The sequence below is a fragment of the Rana temporaria genome, chromosome 7 (assembly GCF_905171775.1).
Source record: "Rana temporaria chromosome 7, aRanTem1.1, whole genome shotgun sequence".
In the NCBI taxonomy this organism is placed as follows: Eukaryota; Metazoa; Chordata; class Amphibia; order Anura; family Ranidae; genus Rana; species Rana temporaria.
This window is the reverse complement of record NC_053495.1, coordinates 187,950,747-187,967,744: the sequence shown is the minus strand read 5'-3', so window position 1 is coordinate 187,967,744 and position 16,998 is coordinate 187,950,747. Positions and strand designations below refer to the sequence as shown.

The following is a 16,998-nucleotide window of genomic DNA, read 5'->3' as shown; positions in this document are numbered from 1 at the left end:
TATCTATAGGCTTCAGATTTTTATTTAATATGGATGAAAAAAATATATATTTCTATCCCACCAGCAGGTGCAGCTTTCGACCCCTTTTCACATGTTTTCCTTTGTCTCTATTGTTGTAAAAAAAACTTGTATCCTTGAAAAGAAAATGTATCATACGTATCATAAGTATCTAGATCTTATACTATGACCAGAATAAAAGCCAGTATATAGGAAACTTATACAAGAGCTGATTCATGATAACAACGCAGTGTGTATAAACAGCATGCATTAAACTCACAGCTAGACAACTACAAGCTGAATAACCTTTAATTAATTCAGATTTGCAGAATATATTGACCTTCCTTCAGCCGACACAATTTCCTGCCACATTGGTGCATTTTTAAACACCTACTCTGATACTATATATATATATTGCCCTTCCATATGCAATTCATCTTTACATTAACCTGACTATGTTTAGAACACAGATGTAATAAATCTCTGTTGATTGACAGTCTTCTTTGATGTCTGTACTAGTAATGCGTTATAATCTTTTGTATGGCAGGTGGTCCGGGATCCGGTAAAGGGATTCAGTGTGAAAAATTAGCACAGAAATACGGCTTCACCTACTTGTCTATAGGTGATCTGCTGCAGAGTGATCTGGCCATGCCTTCGGAAAGAAGTAAACTCATAAAGGATCTCATGGAACACGGGGATCCGGTGCCGATGGTAAGTATACTTTTAATTTAAATGGCAACGACAAGCACAGTATAGCATCATAGCATCATGTAACATAAGTCTGCAACCCCTACCAGAAGCATTGTGAATGGTCTGCTGAATGCTGATACAGTAAACTATATACAATACAATACATTCAAGCCACACTCAGCAGCTATCCTCTTCAGTGGCGGCTGGTGAAGTTTTAGGATGGGGGGGCGCAAGACCCCGCCCTTCCACATGTGGTCCCTCCCACTTGTCATAAGCCACACCTCTTATCGAATCCACCCACTCCGTCCCCTGTATTCCACTTGCTTCCACCCATAGTGTCAGGAGTATACATCTCAGCATCACAGGACAGAGTATATAGCCCCAGCATCACAAATCATGGTATATAGCGCAGCCTTACAGATCGGCGCAAACAAACTAAAAAATTACACTGTTAGTAATGAAGGACTCTAAATGGGCATGAGATTACCAGAGACTGCGGACATACTGCATGAGATTACCATAGACTGCGGACATACTGCATGAGATTACCATAGACTGTGGACATACTGCATTGGGGGGAGGGATATCTCACATCTGGATATAATACACTGCAATGTCCCTGTACTGACATCTCTCATACTGATACACTGCAATTCATGTCCCTTACTGACATCACTCATTATACTGATAAAATACACTAAATTCATGTTCCTGTACTGACATCTCTCATCAGGCATGGACTGGGACAAATAATAGGCCCAGGCATTTTAGATTGAGCAGCCCAAACCAGGCACGGACTGACAACTCACGGGGCCCCGGGGCAATAAGATCATAGGACCCCTGTGTCCCCACCCACACTCAACGCTGTACTCAAATAAAATCTATGTCCTTTATTTCCCACAAATAGAGCTTTCTTTTGGAGGTATTTGATCACCTCTGCGTCACTTTTATTTTTGGGCTATAAACAAAGACAGACAATTTTGAAAATAAAAATATATATATTTATTTTTACTAGTAATGACAGCGATCAGCGACTGTCATATTGCGGCAGACATTTGGACACTAGCTGACACTTTGTGGGAACCAGTGACACTAATACAGTGATAAGTGCTAAAAATATGCACTGTAACTGTACTAATGACACTGGCTGGGAAGATGTTAAACATCTAGGGGCGATCAAAGGGTTAAATGTGTGCCTAGCCTGTGTGTGTGTACTGTGATTGGTGCTTTTACTAAGGGAAGTCCTGAATTTTATTCCCCGCTGACAGAACAGAGCTCTACCTTGTTTACACAGGCAGGGCTCTGTCCTGTGTAAATTCAAGATGATCGGCGGGTGCACCCGGTGATCGACATCTCCTGTGTTTAGTCACAGTACAGCCGGGTCGCCAGCAGTGTGTATTCCCTACCTGATCTGGAGCAGCGAAGCCACCTTGCCGCTGTATGTCTATGTCTAGGAGGGAAAGAGAGATGGGAAAGTAGGAGAGAGATGGAGGAAGGGGAGAGAGGGAGGGTAAAGAGGGGGGTAAACGAGAGAGGGGGATGGAGAAGGAGAGGGTGGGTGAGAGGAGGGGATTTAGGTAGGGGGAGAGAGAGGAGGGGAGGGGGGAGAGAGGTGTAGGAAGAGGGGGGTAGTGAGATAGGGGGTGTAGGCAGTGGGGGGGGGTAGTGACAGAGGGAGAGAGGGGGTGTAGAAATGGGGGGGTAGGGGGAGAGGTGGTTGGGGGGTGTAGGAAGAGGGGGGAGAGGGGTGTAAGAAGAGGGGGTAGTGAGAGAGGGGGTGTAGGCATTGGGGGGTAGTGAGAGAGGGGGTGTAGGCATTGGGGGGTAGTGAGAGAGGGGGTGTAGGCATTGGGGGGTAGTGAGAGAGGGGGGTGTAGGACGTGGGGGGTAGATAGAGAGGGAGAGAGAAGGAGAGGGGTGTAAGAAGAGGGGGTAGTGACAGAGGGAGAGAGGGGGTGTAGGCATTGGGGGTAGTGAGAGAGGGGGTGTAGGCATTGGGGGGTAGTGAGAGAGGGGGTGTAGGCATTGGGGGGTAGTGAGAGAGGGGGTGTAGGCATTGGGGGGTAGTGAGAGAGGGGGGTGTAGGACGTGGGGGGTAGATAGAGAGGGAGAGAGAAGGAGAGGGGTGTAAGAAGAGGGGGTAGTGACAGAGGGAGAGAGGGGGTGTAGGCATTGGGGGTAGTGAGAGAGGGGGTGTAGAAATAGGGGGGTAGTGAGAGAGGGGGTGTAGAAATAGGGGGGTAGTGAGAGAGGGGGTTGGGGGGTGTAGGAAGAGGGGGTAGTGAGAGAGGGGGAAGAGGGAGAGAGAGAAGGAGAGGGGTGTAAGAAGAGGGGGGTAGTGAGAGAGGGGTGTAGGCATTGGGGGGTAGATAGAGAGGGGGGAGAGGGAGAGAGAAGGAGAGGGGTGTAAGAAGAGGGGGTAGTGACAGAGGGAGTGTAGGCATTGGGGGTAGTGAGAGAGGGGTGTAGAAATAGGGGGGTAGTGAGAGAGGGGGAAGAGGGAGAGAGAAGGAGAGGGGTGTAAGAAGAGGGGGGTAGTGAGAGAGGGGGTGTAGGCATTGGGGGGGGAGTGAGAGGGGGTGTAGGCATTGGGGGGGGGGTAGTGAGAGGGGGGTGTAGAAAGTGGGGGGGGGGTAGTGAGAGAGGGGGTGTAGAAAGTGGGGGGGTAGTGAGAGAGGGGGTGTAGAAAGTGGGGGGGTAGTGAGAGAGGGGGTGTAGAAAGTGGGGGGGTAGTGAGAGAGGGGGTGTAGAAAGTGGGGGGGGGGTAGTGAGAGGGGGGGTGTGGAAAGTGGGCGGGTAGTGAGAGAGGGGGTGTAGAAAGTGTGGGGGTAGTGAGAGAGGGGGTGTAGAAAGTGGGGGAGGGGGGTGTAGAAAGTGTGGGGGGGTAGTGAGAGAGGGGGTGTAGAAAGTGGGGGGGGTAGTGAGAGAGGGGGTGGAGGATGTAGGAAGATGGGGTAGTGAGAGAGTGGGGAGAGGTGGTGGGGGTGTAGAAAGAGGGGGGTGAGGGGTGTAGCAAGAAGGGGGGGTCATGAGAGAGGGGGAGGGAGGTGTAGGAAGGGGGAGGGAGATGGAGAGGGTGGGTTGATCAGTATATCTGCTATGTCCCACACCATTATACTGTACAGTACATCCCCAACCCACGTGTCTCCTGTCAGAGTGATCTCTCCCCTGTCTGTGTAGAAGACAGGCTGTTACACTCCGGTTCTCAGCTGCTCGTCTGTCCCTCTCCTTCACCTCCTCGCACAATCACATGTCAGTAACACTTACCCTGCCAGTGTCCAGGAAGTGTCCTCCTCTTCCCCAGGCTCTCTCGGTCCCTCTGCTCTCAGGACCAGGAGCCGACCGCTATTTTCGTCCAAAATAGAATTAAGAAGTTTAATAAGGGGGGGGGGGGGGGCGGCCGCTAGCTTCACTGAACATAAGGCAGCTAGCTTTGCTGTGAAAACTGCTCTGCTGCTGAGGGGAATGTATAAGGCTGCAGACTTACCTTTCCTTCATGCCCGGCTCACGGAGGTGCGTCCCTCTGGTCTGCAGAGTGCCGACGTCACTTCCTGACGTCGGCACAGGCACAGAAATATACTGGGTGCCGTGCACGCGCCCGGCCTCAAGTCCAAGTCAATCGCGCCGGAAGCTGTGGCGCGATGCGCTCCGCCACAAAGGCATTTTTTTTCTGCCAATGTAGCGCCACATCTGCAATCTCATGATTGCACAGACGTGGCGCTACTCAATCTGCACTTGCCCGGCGCCCGGCGCTCGGACACAGTGCACATAAGGACATTTTTTCGATTTTTTTTTTTTAAAGGGACATGTTTAAATAAAATTTTTTTTTTTTTTTATTCTTTTTTTTTTACTGACTTGGGGGAGGGGGGCGGCGCCCAGGCGCCCCCTATGGACGGGCCGCCGCTGATCCTCTTCAAGAGTAGTATGTTCTAAATAATTGAGTGGGTCCTGTTATCCACTCACGCTTATTCTGAAAGGGGAATTGCTCTAGTGGAAGCTGTTGACTTACATGCTGCTTACTTGTTCCAGGACAGTCGTCTCACCCACAATTATGCTGAACAAGTACTAGAATTTACAGATTGTGAGTAAAACAATGGCAACCTCCATCAGAACCTATTGAGATTAAAGGGGTTATAAAGACAAAAATATTTTCCTCTTAAATTAAAGTCTGACAGTAGCTGATAAAGTAAAAAGTAATGTTTTTCATTATAACTAGTTTGATACCTGTTGAAATCGAGCTGTTTTATTCACCTCCGTCACTCCTGAATCGTTATTCTCACTGACTTCCTGGTTTGCGGTGCGCATTCATTCTTGCTATATCACAGCCTAATGGGAACTACAGTTCCCATTAGGCTTAGCCTCCATGCCTGTGAGGGATAAGAGAACATCTTCACGCAGGGCTGTAGTCATAGGGAGGGGGTGAGCACATTCTGCTTTCCACCATGCAAAACAGCTCAGATGCTGGTGGAAAGCATAAAGAGGAGAGACAGGAAATGGCATTTTCAAACCTGGATTAATGTATTTTAGAGGTCAAAAGGAAAAACAAGGTAAGTGATATTTAAATTCTCTAGCTTATAGCAATCAATTTCTCTAATAAAAAATGAACCTTTAGTGTTCCTTTAAGGCCACACAGGATGTAAAAGAAATGCCACTTTTACAAACATTTGTTTTTTTCTGCCTCTAAACCAGTGGTGTCCAAACTGCAGACCAGGGGCCGAATGTGGCCCTTTGCTTGCCTTTATCTGGCCCTTGAAACATATTCCTCCCATTGATATGAGACACTATTCTGCCAACTGACATCAACAGTAGTGCACCATTTCTCCCACTGACACCAACAGTGGGGCACTATTGCTCCCATTAATACCAAATGTGGCAATGTTTATTTCCATTGATGCCAGGAAAATTTCCACTTCTGCTGGCCACAGTCCGGCCCCCCAAACGTCTGAAGGACAATAAACTGGCCCTTTGTTTTAAAAGTTTGGAGACCACTGCTCTAAACGCACCTCTGTGTTGCCCTTTGTGGCCCTGCACACATAGGCATTTAAATGGCATATTAGAAGAAGAAAAAACAAAACTCACCTCTAGAACATTCAGGCAAAGGAGTATTTTGGCAGAAAAAACACTGAGGTGCATTTAATGCTTTACTCATTCCAATGACAAGAATGAATTAATATTCTGGCCGAGGAACATCCGTTCACTGATCTTCTCTCTAGCTGCAAAGAACCCAGAAGGGACAATATCCCTTCTGGTTTCTTGTGTAAGCTTCAATGAAAGGCAGGTGAGACATCAGGAGTCTAAGGGCCCTTTAACACAATAAGCCCGCTTGGATCCGCCTGTCCGTTTTTCAGGCAGATCTGAGGAGGCCATCCATTGACTCCTATGGGCAGGCGGATGTCAGCGGAGATGTGTCCACCGACACCCGTCTGCCATCCGATCCGCTCAAGACAGATGTATGGCGATACGTCTAACATCCATCTTGGCGGATCGGATGAGATCTGATAAAAGCGGACATGCTGTCCATTTTAGTCCTATCTTCCCATAGAGATCAGCAGGGCTCTGACAGGCCTCTCCCCGTTCAGTGAGCAGAGACGGACCTGTCTCTGCTTAGCGGAGATCAAAGGAGGGACCCCCTGCTGAGCTGGCGGACTCCGCTGGCCGGATCCGCCTCGCGTGGAAGGGGCCCAGGAGACCATGATGTGTGATTAAACCAGTCTTAAAAATATATTACCACATAGGGAACTTTTTGTCCTCTATTTGAAATGAATAAAGTTTCAGTGAAAAAAAACAAAATGTCAAAAAATAATGTTACACCCAATCACTTAACCACTCCCCCCCCCCACACACACAATTTTTTTTTAAGCCTGCCTCCCCTCCACCTTCACGCACACATGAATGTAAATGCACCCATTCCGGGTGTCTACATATGAAAATGTTGCTTGCGATACACGTTACATATTTAGGCTCACGCCAGATTGAAGACAATGGGGCAGATCCACAAAAGAATTACGTCGGCGTATCTATTGATATGCCGCGTAATTTTAAAGTTCCCGCGTCGTATCTTTGTTTTGTATCTACAAAACAAGATACAATGGCATCTGGGATCGATCCGACAGGCGTACGTCTTAGTACGCCGTCGGATCTTAGGTGCATTTTAACCGCCGGCCGCTAGGTGCCGTTTCCGTCTAATTCCGCGTCGAGTATGCAAATTAGCTAGTTACGGCGATCCACGAACGTACGTCCGGCCGGCGCATTTTTTTACCTCGTTTGCGTTCGGCTTTTTCCGGCGTATAGTTAAAGCTGCTATATGGTGGCGTACTCAATGTTAAGTATGGCCGTCGCTCCCACGTCAAAATTTGAATTTTTTACGTCGTTTGCATAAGTCGTTCGCGAATAGGGATTTGCGTAGAATGACGTCGCCGTCGGAAGCATTGGCTTGTTCCGGTTTAATTTTGAGCATGCGCATTTAAAAAAAAACGTTGTTTGCGTCGGGTCACAACGTATTTACCTAAAACACGCCCCCATCACAGCCATTTGAATTCCGCGCCCTTACTCCGCCAAAGATACACTACGCCGCCGTAACTTACGGCGAGAATTCTTTGAGGATTCGGAAAAAAAAAATAAGTTACGGCGGCGTAGTGTATCTTAGATACGCTGCGCCCGGCGGAGAGAAGCGCCGAGCTACGTGGATCACAGTCCACGTAGTTCATAGTCATTTTGCGGGCGCATGAATATTTAAAGCTTGATGTGCTGGGTATCTATTTACTCGGCATAACCTAATTTTATATATTTTAACAAAAAAATGGCTAATATATTGCATTTGTGTGCCCAAAAATTTACTTTAGTGTATTTTTTTACTGAAATTTTGCCCTTGATAAACTGTCCTGCAAATATGGGGGGATCTGTCAGGATGGAGAGCGGAGAAAAGGGCCGGTATGTCAATTACCGGCCCTTTTTTTTCTGAATGGGACACAGAGCGTTCGTTACCGATCGATCTGTGTCCTGTGATAACTGAGCAGGGTAACCTGTGTGTTACTATGCTCAGTTTATGAATGGAGAGGAGCCGCTGTCCCCCCTCCATTCATCTTCAAGAAAGGACTGGGAAATCTGTGTCCTATGTCCTTTCTCTGTCTCAAATGGGAGATGTCAGGGGTCTCTGTTTAGACCCCTGACATGTCACCAAAGCCCCCAACAGGGCTGATAAAAAAAAAATATTCCAAAATAAAATTGTAAAAAAAAGTTAAAAAAATTTAATTGAAAAATAAAAAAACAACTGACACCACAACCGCCCCCCCCCCCCCATACCAACACGGTTTAAAGCCCCAAGATCACTGACACTGACCACTGCCCCACTGACACCGACCACTGACACCATCCACTGCTCTACTGACACCATCCACTGCCCTACTGACACCGTCCACTGCTATACTGACACCGTCCACTGCTCTACTGACACCATCCACTGCTCTACTGACACCATCCACTGCTCTACTGACACCGGCCACTGCTCTACTGATACCGTCCACTGCTCTACTTACGCCGTCCACTGTCCTACTGACGCCGTCCACTGTCCTACTGACACCGTCCACTGTCCTACTGACACCGTCCACTGTCTTACTGACACCGTCCACTGTCTTACTGACACCGTCCACTGTCTTACTGACACCGTCCACTGCTCTACTGACACCGTCCACTGCTCTACTGACACCGTCCACTGTCCTACTGACACCGTCCACTGCTCTACTGACACCGTCCACTGCTCTACTGATGCCGTCCACTGTCCTACTGACACCGTCCACTGCTCTACTGACACTGTCCACTGCTTTACTGATGCCGTCCACTGTCCTACTGACACGATCCACTGCCCTACTTAGCAGAAACACAAGATCTCTATTTTTCTCCATGACAGAACAGCGGTCTGCCTTGTTTCTATTTTTTGCGCTATAAACAAAAAAAAGAAAACTATTACAGTGATCAGTGCTAAAAAATATGCACTGTCACTGCACTAATGACACTGGCTGGAAAGGGGTTAACATCAGGGGCGATCAAAGGGTTAACTGTGTGCCTAAAAAGTGTTTTCCAACTGTGGGAGGTGCCTTTACTAGGATCCACGTTCCTGCTTTCCAGAACGGCGACCTGCCTGTGTACAGAATGATCGGTGGGTGCCAGCGGTCCTAGGGTCAGCCGGATCCTCTGATTAGCTCCCACTGTGTAGATTCACAGCGGGAGCAAGCCAGTGCGCACTCGCGCCCGACATCCCGGAAGAGCAGGGTCACGTATATATACAGTATGTGATCCTGCGCAGTGCAGCCGCCCTGTAGCAGTAAAAGTGTTTATAGGGCGGTCGGCAAGTGATTAAAACTTTCAAAGCAAGATTGAGTCTGATTGGTGGCTGTGAGGAGTAAACGTTGTCAGCTACTGTATTGTTCTTCTTACAAATTCCTTTTAATTTAATTTCAGTAATTCATGTTTATCAGCGACTCCATCTGTCAGTTTTCCTCCATTGAAAACATTTAAGATGAGAAAAGCTGTGGTGGGTAAAAAGGCCGCTGACACGTTGTAGATAAATCCTCCTAACAGGAGAGGAAACTGCGAACAAAATGATTATGACACAAAGTACGCTTTGCTGGAGAATGCAAGAGAAAGGGGAAAAAAGATGATTATCCATCCTTGGCTTCAGTGCCTTGTGGCCGACATAAAATACATTAGTGAAATCATTCTTCTAATGAAAGGTTACAGAGATAAAACATGGCTGCCGCAACAAAGGTTCTCTTGATAGGAGTCAACACTTTTCATAAATTCCTGTCTTGTAGATTCGAGAGGTAGGATTGCATTTAGGCCCCTACATGTCCTTGTCAACCAGCAAAAGACAGAATGATTTTTCCATTATCACATGCAAATAAAAGATTTCTTTAAGTGCATTTGTAATCTACCAATACATGTACAGGCGTTAAAGTGACTCTAAACAATATCCTTAGTCTCCAAAAATAATCGGTACACAACTACTACTTAATGACCCTATAATCTATTATTCATAACATCATTTACTTGGTGTCAACATAGCAGCATACACTATATTGTCAAAAGTATTGGGACACCTGCCTTTCCACGCACATGAACTTTAATGTCATCCTAGTCTTGACCATTCTTCTAGAAGAAGAATTTGTGAGGTCAGGCACTGATGTTGGACACAAAGTCCAGGCTCGCAGTCTCCACTCTAATTCATCTCAAAGGTGTTCAAATAGGTTGAGGTCAGGACTTTGTGCAGGCCAGCCAAGTTCCTTCACCCCAAACTCGATCATCCATATCTGCATGGACCTTGCTTTGTGTACTGGTGCGCAGTCATGTTGGAACAGGAAGGGGCCATCCTCAAACTGTTCCAACAAAGTTGGGAGCACGAAATTTTCCAAAATGTCTTGGTATGCTGACGCCTTATAAGTTCCCTTCACTGGAAATAAGGGGCTAAGCCCAACCCCTAAAAAACAATCCCACACCATACCCCGCCTCCCCCCTTTTTGGACCAGTGCACAAAGCAAGGACCTCACAAATACGCTTCTGGAAGAATGGTCAAACATTCCCATAGCCACACTCCTAAACCTTGTGGACAGCCTCCCCAGAAGAGTTAAAACTGTTATAGCTCCAAAGGGTGGGCCAGCTCAATATTGAACCATACAGACTAAGACTGGGATGCCATTAACAACATGACAGTGCACCAGTGCACAAAGCAAGGTCCATAAAGATATGGATGAGCGAGTTTGGGGTGGAGGAACTTGACTGGCCTGCATAAAGTCCTGACCTCAACCCATTTGAACACCTTTGGGATGAATTAGAGCGGAGGCTGTGAGCCAGGCTTTCTTGTCCAACAACCATGCCTGACCTTACAAATTCTTCTTCTAGAAGAATGGTCAAGACAGGGGTGCCATTTAAAGTTCATGTACATGTAAAGGCAGGTGTCACAATACTTTTCACAATATAGTGTACACATGGTAGTATGCTACCATGGATTGGCACCAGGAAAGGAAAATTATGGTAAGTATTTGATAAAAAAATAAATTCTCCTAGTGCCAACATGGCAGCATGCTACCACACATCTGCTTCTATGGACTGGCATCAGGAAAGGAAAATTACAGTGGGTATTTAATATAATTTTCTATATTTCCTACTGTGTTTTTCTGCTCCATTGTAACATCCTTCATGAGCTCTTGTACTTCTCATTTCTCTTTACTTCCAGTTGTTAAGCAGTGCATGTTAGTTGCAGTCATGTACACTGCTCTAGGAAAAAAAAAAAAATATTAAAAATGAAATACAATTCAAACAAACAGTCCAAAAGTCCATAAGTGTCAGAAGATGAGTGAATTAAATGAAAATAAATCTCCACCACGTGACAATCCACCAAAATTTTGAAGTGATCCCTCCACCGTTGTAGATGGCTACTCTCACCTTCATATATGGACCACTGAGTTAACAGATGGTCAATAAAGCAAATCAAATAGGCAGGTCATGAACAGGAACCAGACTGATGTATTAGATCCTCATAAGACAACCAAACCGCAAAGGACAGGTGCATGTAAAGAGATAATCACAGACTAAGTGCTCACTGTTGCAATGTGTGGATTTATTCTTTAAAAGAAGCAAAAGTCAGGCTACTCACATTTGGCCAGACAAAAAACGTCATGAAGTAACAATCTTTAGGAATGAACAGCAGATGAGCGACGTGATGTTTCAGGCTCCTAATACACTTCCATCTCCTTCAATTGTCTGAGGTCCCATACAGGTGCCAGCATCTTCTACCCACTTCTTCTGGGTGGTCCGTCTTCATGGCCAGGTGCGAGATGATGTCACTTCTGTGCTAGTACAGGAGTCCAATCATCCCAGTGTTCTGACGAGAAATGCCCCCTGTGGATAAATGCCCGCCCGGTACTGCGTATGTGCAGCGCTTGCGCAGTACGGACCAGTAAAAAGCCACCGAACATCGGAATTTACGATCATCTGTAGACAGCGCCTGCGCACAATAGCCAACATTGTGTCACACATTCCCGGTGCTAGTGCAAGTCTGCAAGGGGCGGATTTCTTCATGATGGGCGCGTGTGAGGGGCGGATGCCTACAGAAGGTGCGCATTTTGTAATGATGGGCAGTGCTGTTAAGATTGTTTAGCTAGCTAACACAAGCAATAGCACAGGCCATCATTACAAAATACGCCCCCATCTGTAGGCGTCCGCCCCTCACACGTGTCCATCATGAAGAAATCCGCCCCTTGCAGACTTGCACGAGCATCGGGAGTGTGTGACACAATGTTGGCTATTGTGCGCAGTTGCCGTCTACAGCTGATCGTAAATTCCGATGTTCTGCGGCTTTGTACTGCACAAGTGCTGCACATGCGGAGTACCGGGTGGGCATTATTCGACAGGGCACCCGCACACTGGGTGTCTGCTGGAATGTAAACTGAGCTGCGTATGCACAGCTTAGTGTACATTCTAAAGAAGACCAAAAAAAAAAGCCAGCCTGCTCTCAGTTTTATCAGAGGCTTTAGTTCTGCTTTAAGAATGTATACTTGAATAGAATTTTTTTAAATCTGAGTTTAGTGTCATTGTAAAGCTGACCTCCAGCTTTCCATTCATTCTTGCACATTTGTACCGGGTCTCCTCTCCTGTACTGAAATTCCTTGCTCTGATTTCACTGCACATTGTGAGCTTCTTGCTGTCTCTTATTTCTTGTCTATAAGCCTTTGATTTCTTTGGCACAGTTGTGTTTGTTTTTATTGAACTCTATGGGGATATAACGATGTACCTCTGCTCTATATAGGACATCATTCTGGACATTCTGAAGGATGCAATTAGCTCATCGCTTGGGACCACCAAGGGATTCCTGCTGGACAGCTTCCCCTGCGAAATTAGGCAAGCTGAGGAGTTTGAATGCAAGGTGAGCATCTCTGTTGTGTTTATAGGAAGATTCTCCAAGCACCAGCCAGGTGGAGGGATCTGCAATGCACCTTATGTCCAGTGGCGGCCAGTCCATTAGGGGTGTCCAGGTGCCGCCCCCTTTCTCCTCGCTATTCCACTATATGCAATGGATAGATTCATGCATAGAGGCTCTAATAGTCTTCAAAATAGAGTGGGATCGGGTCGCAGAGAGTGCGCTCCATTCCCGCCCAGGTGTGTTGCCACAGTGAATAATTATTCGCTGTGGCAACACTGATCCTTCTCCCGGCCAATCGGGTAACGGGTCTGATACCCGTCACCCGATTGGCTGAAAGAACAGGCGGTCCTATTGGACGCCTAGGAGGAGGGAGGAGACGGTGAAAGAGAGGCGTAGAAGAGCCCATACAAGGATGCACAGTCCCCGCTGCTGCTCCTCAGACGTCTAGATGGGGTAAGTGCCAGTGGACCAACCGGCAGACAGCAGCGCGGGGGGGGGGGGGGGGGTGGGTTTGGTTGTTTGCCGCCCCCCAAACAAAAACCAACCAGCCACCACTGCTTATATCTCTTCCTTCACAGGTGTGCATTGCAGAACTCCTACGAGCCCTTCTAATTAGGGTGACCACATTTTTAAACTACCATTCAGGGACACCCCCCCCTTCCCAAAAATCAGCTTGTGCTGTAACGAATCACAACACAGTGATTGGACACAAGAGGTGGGATTTATAATTTCTCCAATCACAAGCAGGGGGTGGGGATTGTACTCCTCCAGGCATTCCCGGCCAGGACAAGTATTGTCAGTGAGTAAACGGTGATGTTATTTAGGGCTCTTTCACACGGACGGCCCCTTTTAGGTCCGCCTGCCAATCTTTTAGGCGGACCTGAATCAGCGCTCGGTGCTCCTCTATGGAGCCGCGGATGTCAGCGGTGACATGCCCGCTGACATCCGATCCGCCAAAGTGTGACGGAGGAAAAACCTACTTTTCCATCCGTCTGGCGGGTCGGATCGGGTGAACACGGACAGACGGTCCGTGTTCGTCCGATCCCCCCATAGGGGAGAGTGGAGAAATAACAGGGCGGTCCATGCACAGTGTGCGGGGACCGCCCTGTCATCCGCCGGCTCAGCGGGGATCAACGGAACGATCCCCGCTGAGCAAGCAGAGCTTCACGGGGCGGATCATTACTGATCCGAACCGTGTGAAAGGGGCCTTAAGTGTATTGTGTGGTGGGTTGCACAGGTGGATAAGATTGGCAGCAGCTAGCAGACCTGTACAAATCAATGACAGGGTGACAGGCAGCTGCTGTAAACATCCCTTGTAATAGGAATCACTGTGACAGGTCCTCTTTATGGAGAGATGTGGGGTCAATAAGACCCCACATCTCTCCTCCAGGCTTACAAGCATAAAATCGGTGAAAAAAAAATCACCGATCACATGCCGAAAGCCGCGATTTGTTTACTTCCGGGTACCGTCATAACGTCGCGCCCAGGCCTCCGACGGTCATAGAGATGACTGGTGATAGAGATTTCCAGGCAGCGCCGGCCGATTCGCTCTCCGGGCCCCTGATGGCACTGGAGACCCCGGAGAAGCACCGGATAGCGGCGGAAGGGGGGGACGTCCCCTCCCGCTGCCGATAAGAACGATCAAGCGGCGGAACTTCAGCTTTGAACATTTTTATTGTGCACAGAATCAACCGGCTGAAGACAGTAATATCTGAATGATGCCTGTAGCTGCACCCATCATTCAGATATCACTGCACAAAGCCAAGGACGTCTTTTGACGTTCAGCGGTTGTAAAGTGGTTAAGAAACAATTTCATAAAAGTAATGAATACAATGTAATCATAGCCATAGGTGTACACAAACATCATTGTTGACAATGAATTGCTGTAATCAAATACATATTCACATCACGTCCATATATTTTAACATGTTTCGCCGTGCCGGCTTTTTCAGGAAAGGATGTGAGGACTCATTTGTTAGGTATAAAGGAGCATTATTCAATCCACTTTAGGTGTATATGAAAAAGAAACAAATTGTTAATAAAGCATAACAATATTTTAACAGATTCAACATTATAAATCTTGTGCATGACTGTAAATCCCAAACAGAATGGGTAGACCCCAATACAAAAGGACCCCCAGGTTGGATATGTGTAAAGGTTTACAACCACTTCTCACCTCACAAATGCACTTCTGGAAGAATGGTCAAACATTCCCATAGACACACTCCTAAACCTTGTGGACGGCCTTCCCAGAAGAGTTGAAGCTGTTATAGCTGCAAAGGGTGGGCCAACATAATAATGAACCCTACAGAATAAGACTGGGATGCCTTTAAAGTTCATGTGGGTGAAAAGGCAGTTGTCCCAATACTTTTGGTAGCATAGTATATTACAATTATGAGGGCTGTACTGAAAGTAATGCAAAAGTGGGCATAACATTTCATTAAGGCCCCTTTCACACTGGGCGCAGGAGGTGCGCTAGCGGGATAGCGGCGCTATTTTTAGTGCCACTATACCGTCGTCTTTTACTGCGATATTTGGCCACTAGCGGTGCGGTTTTAACCCCGCTAGCAGCCAAAAAAGGATTAATACCGCGGTTTTGCATTGCTTTCAATGGTAAGGAGTGGTGGAGGAGCGGTAAACACCCCGCTCCAAAGATGCGGCCAGCAAACTTTCACACTGAAGACTGCTGGGCAGGATTTTTTCAGGCGGTATTTAGGCGCTATTTTTAGCACTATACCGCCTGAAAAATGTGTCAGTGTGAAAGGGGCCTAACTTACATAGGTCATTCAAATTTCACATGTTGGTAGATTAATGCCGCGTACACATGATCGGAATTTCCGACAAGGAAAGTTCTATGTGAGCTTTTGGACGGAAATTCTGACCATGTGTAGGCTCCATCGGACATTTTCTGTCAGAATTTCCGACAGCAAAAATTTGAGAGCTGGTTCTGTATGCAATTCCAGTGCACAAAAAAACACGCATGTTCGGAATCAATTCGACACATGCGGCGTAACAATGTTAAGTATGGCCGTCGTTCCCGCATCGAAATTTGAAAGTTTTACGTCGTTTGCGTAAGTCGTCCGTGAATGGAGCTGGACGTCATTTACGTTCACGTCGAAACCAATACGTCCTTGCGGCGTACTTTGGAGCAATGCACACTGGGATATTCCACGGACGGCGCATGCGCCGTTCGTGAAAAACGTCAATCACGTCGGGTCATGGATAATTTAAATAACACACGCCCACCTCTTCACAATTTGAATTAGGCGGGCTTACGCCGACCTATTTACGCTACGCCGCCGCAACTTTCTTTTGAGAATACGGCACTTGCCTGTAAAAGTTGCGGAGGCGTAACGTAAATAGGATACGTTACTCCCGCACAAAGTTACGCGCATCTACGTGAATCTACCCCACAGTAATCACACCTCCTTGATTAGTGACCACAGAGAGAAAGCTCCCAGTACTGTGGTTATCAGGAAACAGACAACCAGGAAGTGTGAAGATCAGAGAAGAATTACAGCAACTTGAGAGCAAAAACGAACAATGAGGACATGAAAAAAGAACTGCATTAAGGTAAAGAAAGCTGTTAAGATAAAAAAAAAAAATCCTAATTAACAACAAAAAGGCCCTTTTTTGTCGGGTGTGCCCCCCGGTGAGAGGCCCCCCTTAAAATTCAAATATAAAAAGAGTATGACTTTTTCTGTACATGAACATAATTCGCAGAGGATGTACGAAGAATAAACAGAGCAGACAGCATTACTGGTGGGCGACGAATCTTCTGTAGAGACTCGGTGACCTTTAATCAAACTCTATTTGTCTTGTGTTGCGTCTCTTGATTTGCTTTGTTCCGACAGGCCATTGTAGTCACGACTTGTACACAAGCAGCATAAGCTTCATGTTCCAGTTAGCTTGCCAGCCAAATGAAACGGGAAATGTCTTTCACAGAGGAATAGGCGGGTTTTGTTCCACCTGCAGTTGATCACACACACCATAATCACTGAGGACTTGGAGATGTGCCTTTCACACATGAGGAGCCCCGGGAAGCCTGCAACATCTTGGATGGATTAGCTTGAATCCTGTTGAGATTATCTCTGCTGCTGCACTTGGTTGGAACCAGCCATTGTTTATTCCTTCCTAGAAAACATACAGAATTTAAAATACGGCTCCAGTCAAAATATTTATTTACCGTATTTATCGGCGTATAACACGCACCCCAAGTTTAGGAGGGAAGTTTAAAGTGGAACTCCACCCTAAAGTGGAACTCACGCTGATAGGCACCCGCCCCCCCTCCGGTGTCACATTTGACACCTTTCAGGGGGAGGGGGGTGCAGATACCTGTCTAAAGACTGGTATTTGCACCCACTTCCGGCCACACGCTACGGGCAAAAGACGGGTTT

The 16,998-nt window shown here is 47.1% G+C and overlaps 1 protein-coding gene across 2 annotated transcripts in view; it reads left to right on the top strand.

Moving 5' to 3' along the window:
* Window positions 1-16,998, top strand: part of AK5 (adenylate kinase 5) — a 299,264-nt gene that overhangs the window by 267,173 nt on the left and 15,093 nt on the right. For both annotated transcript variants that reach the window (XM_040360665.1, XM_040360666.1), the window contains 2 exons: window positions 545-708; window positions 12,488-12,604. In XM_040360665.1, coding sequence (XP_040216599.1) covers window positions 545-708; window positions 12,488-12,604 — 281 coding nt within the window. The remainder of the gene's footprint in view (window positions 1-544; window positions 709-12,487; window positions 12,605-16,998) is intronic.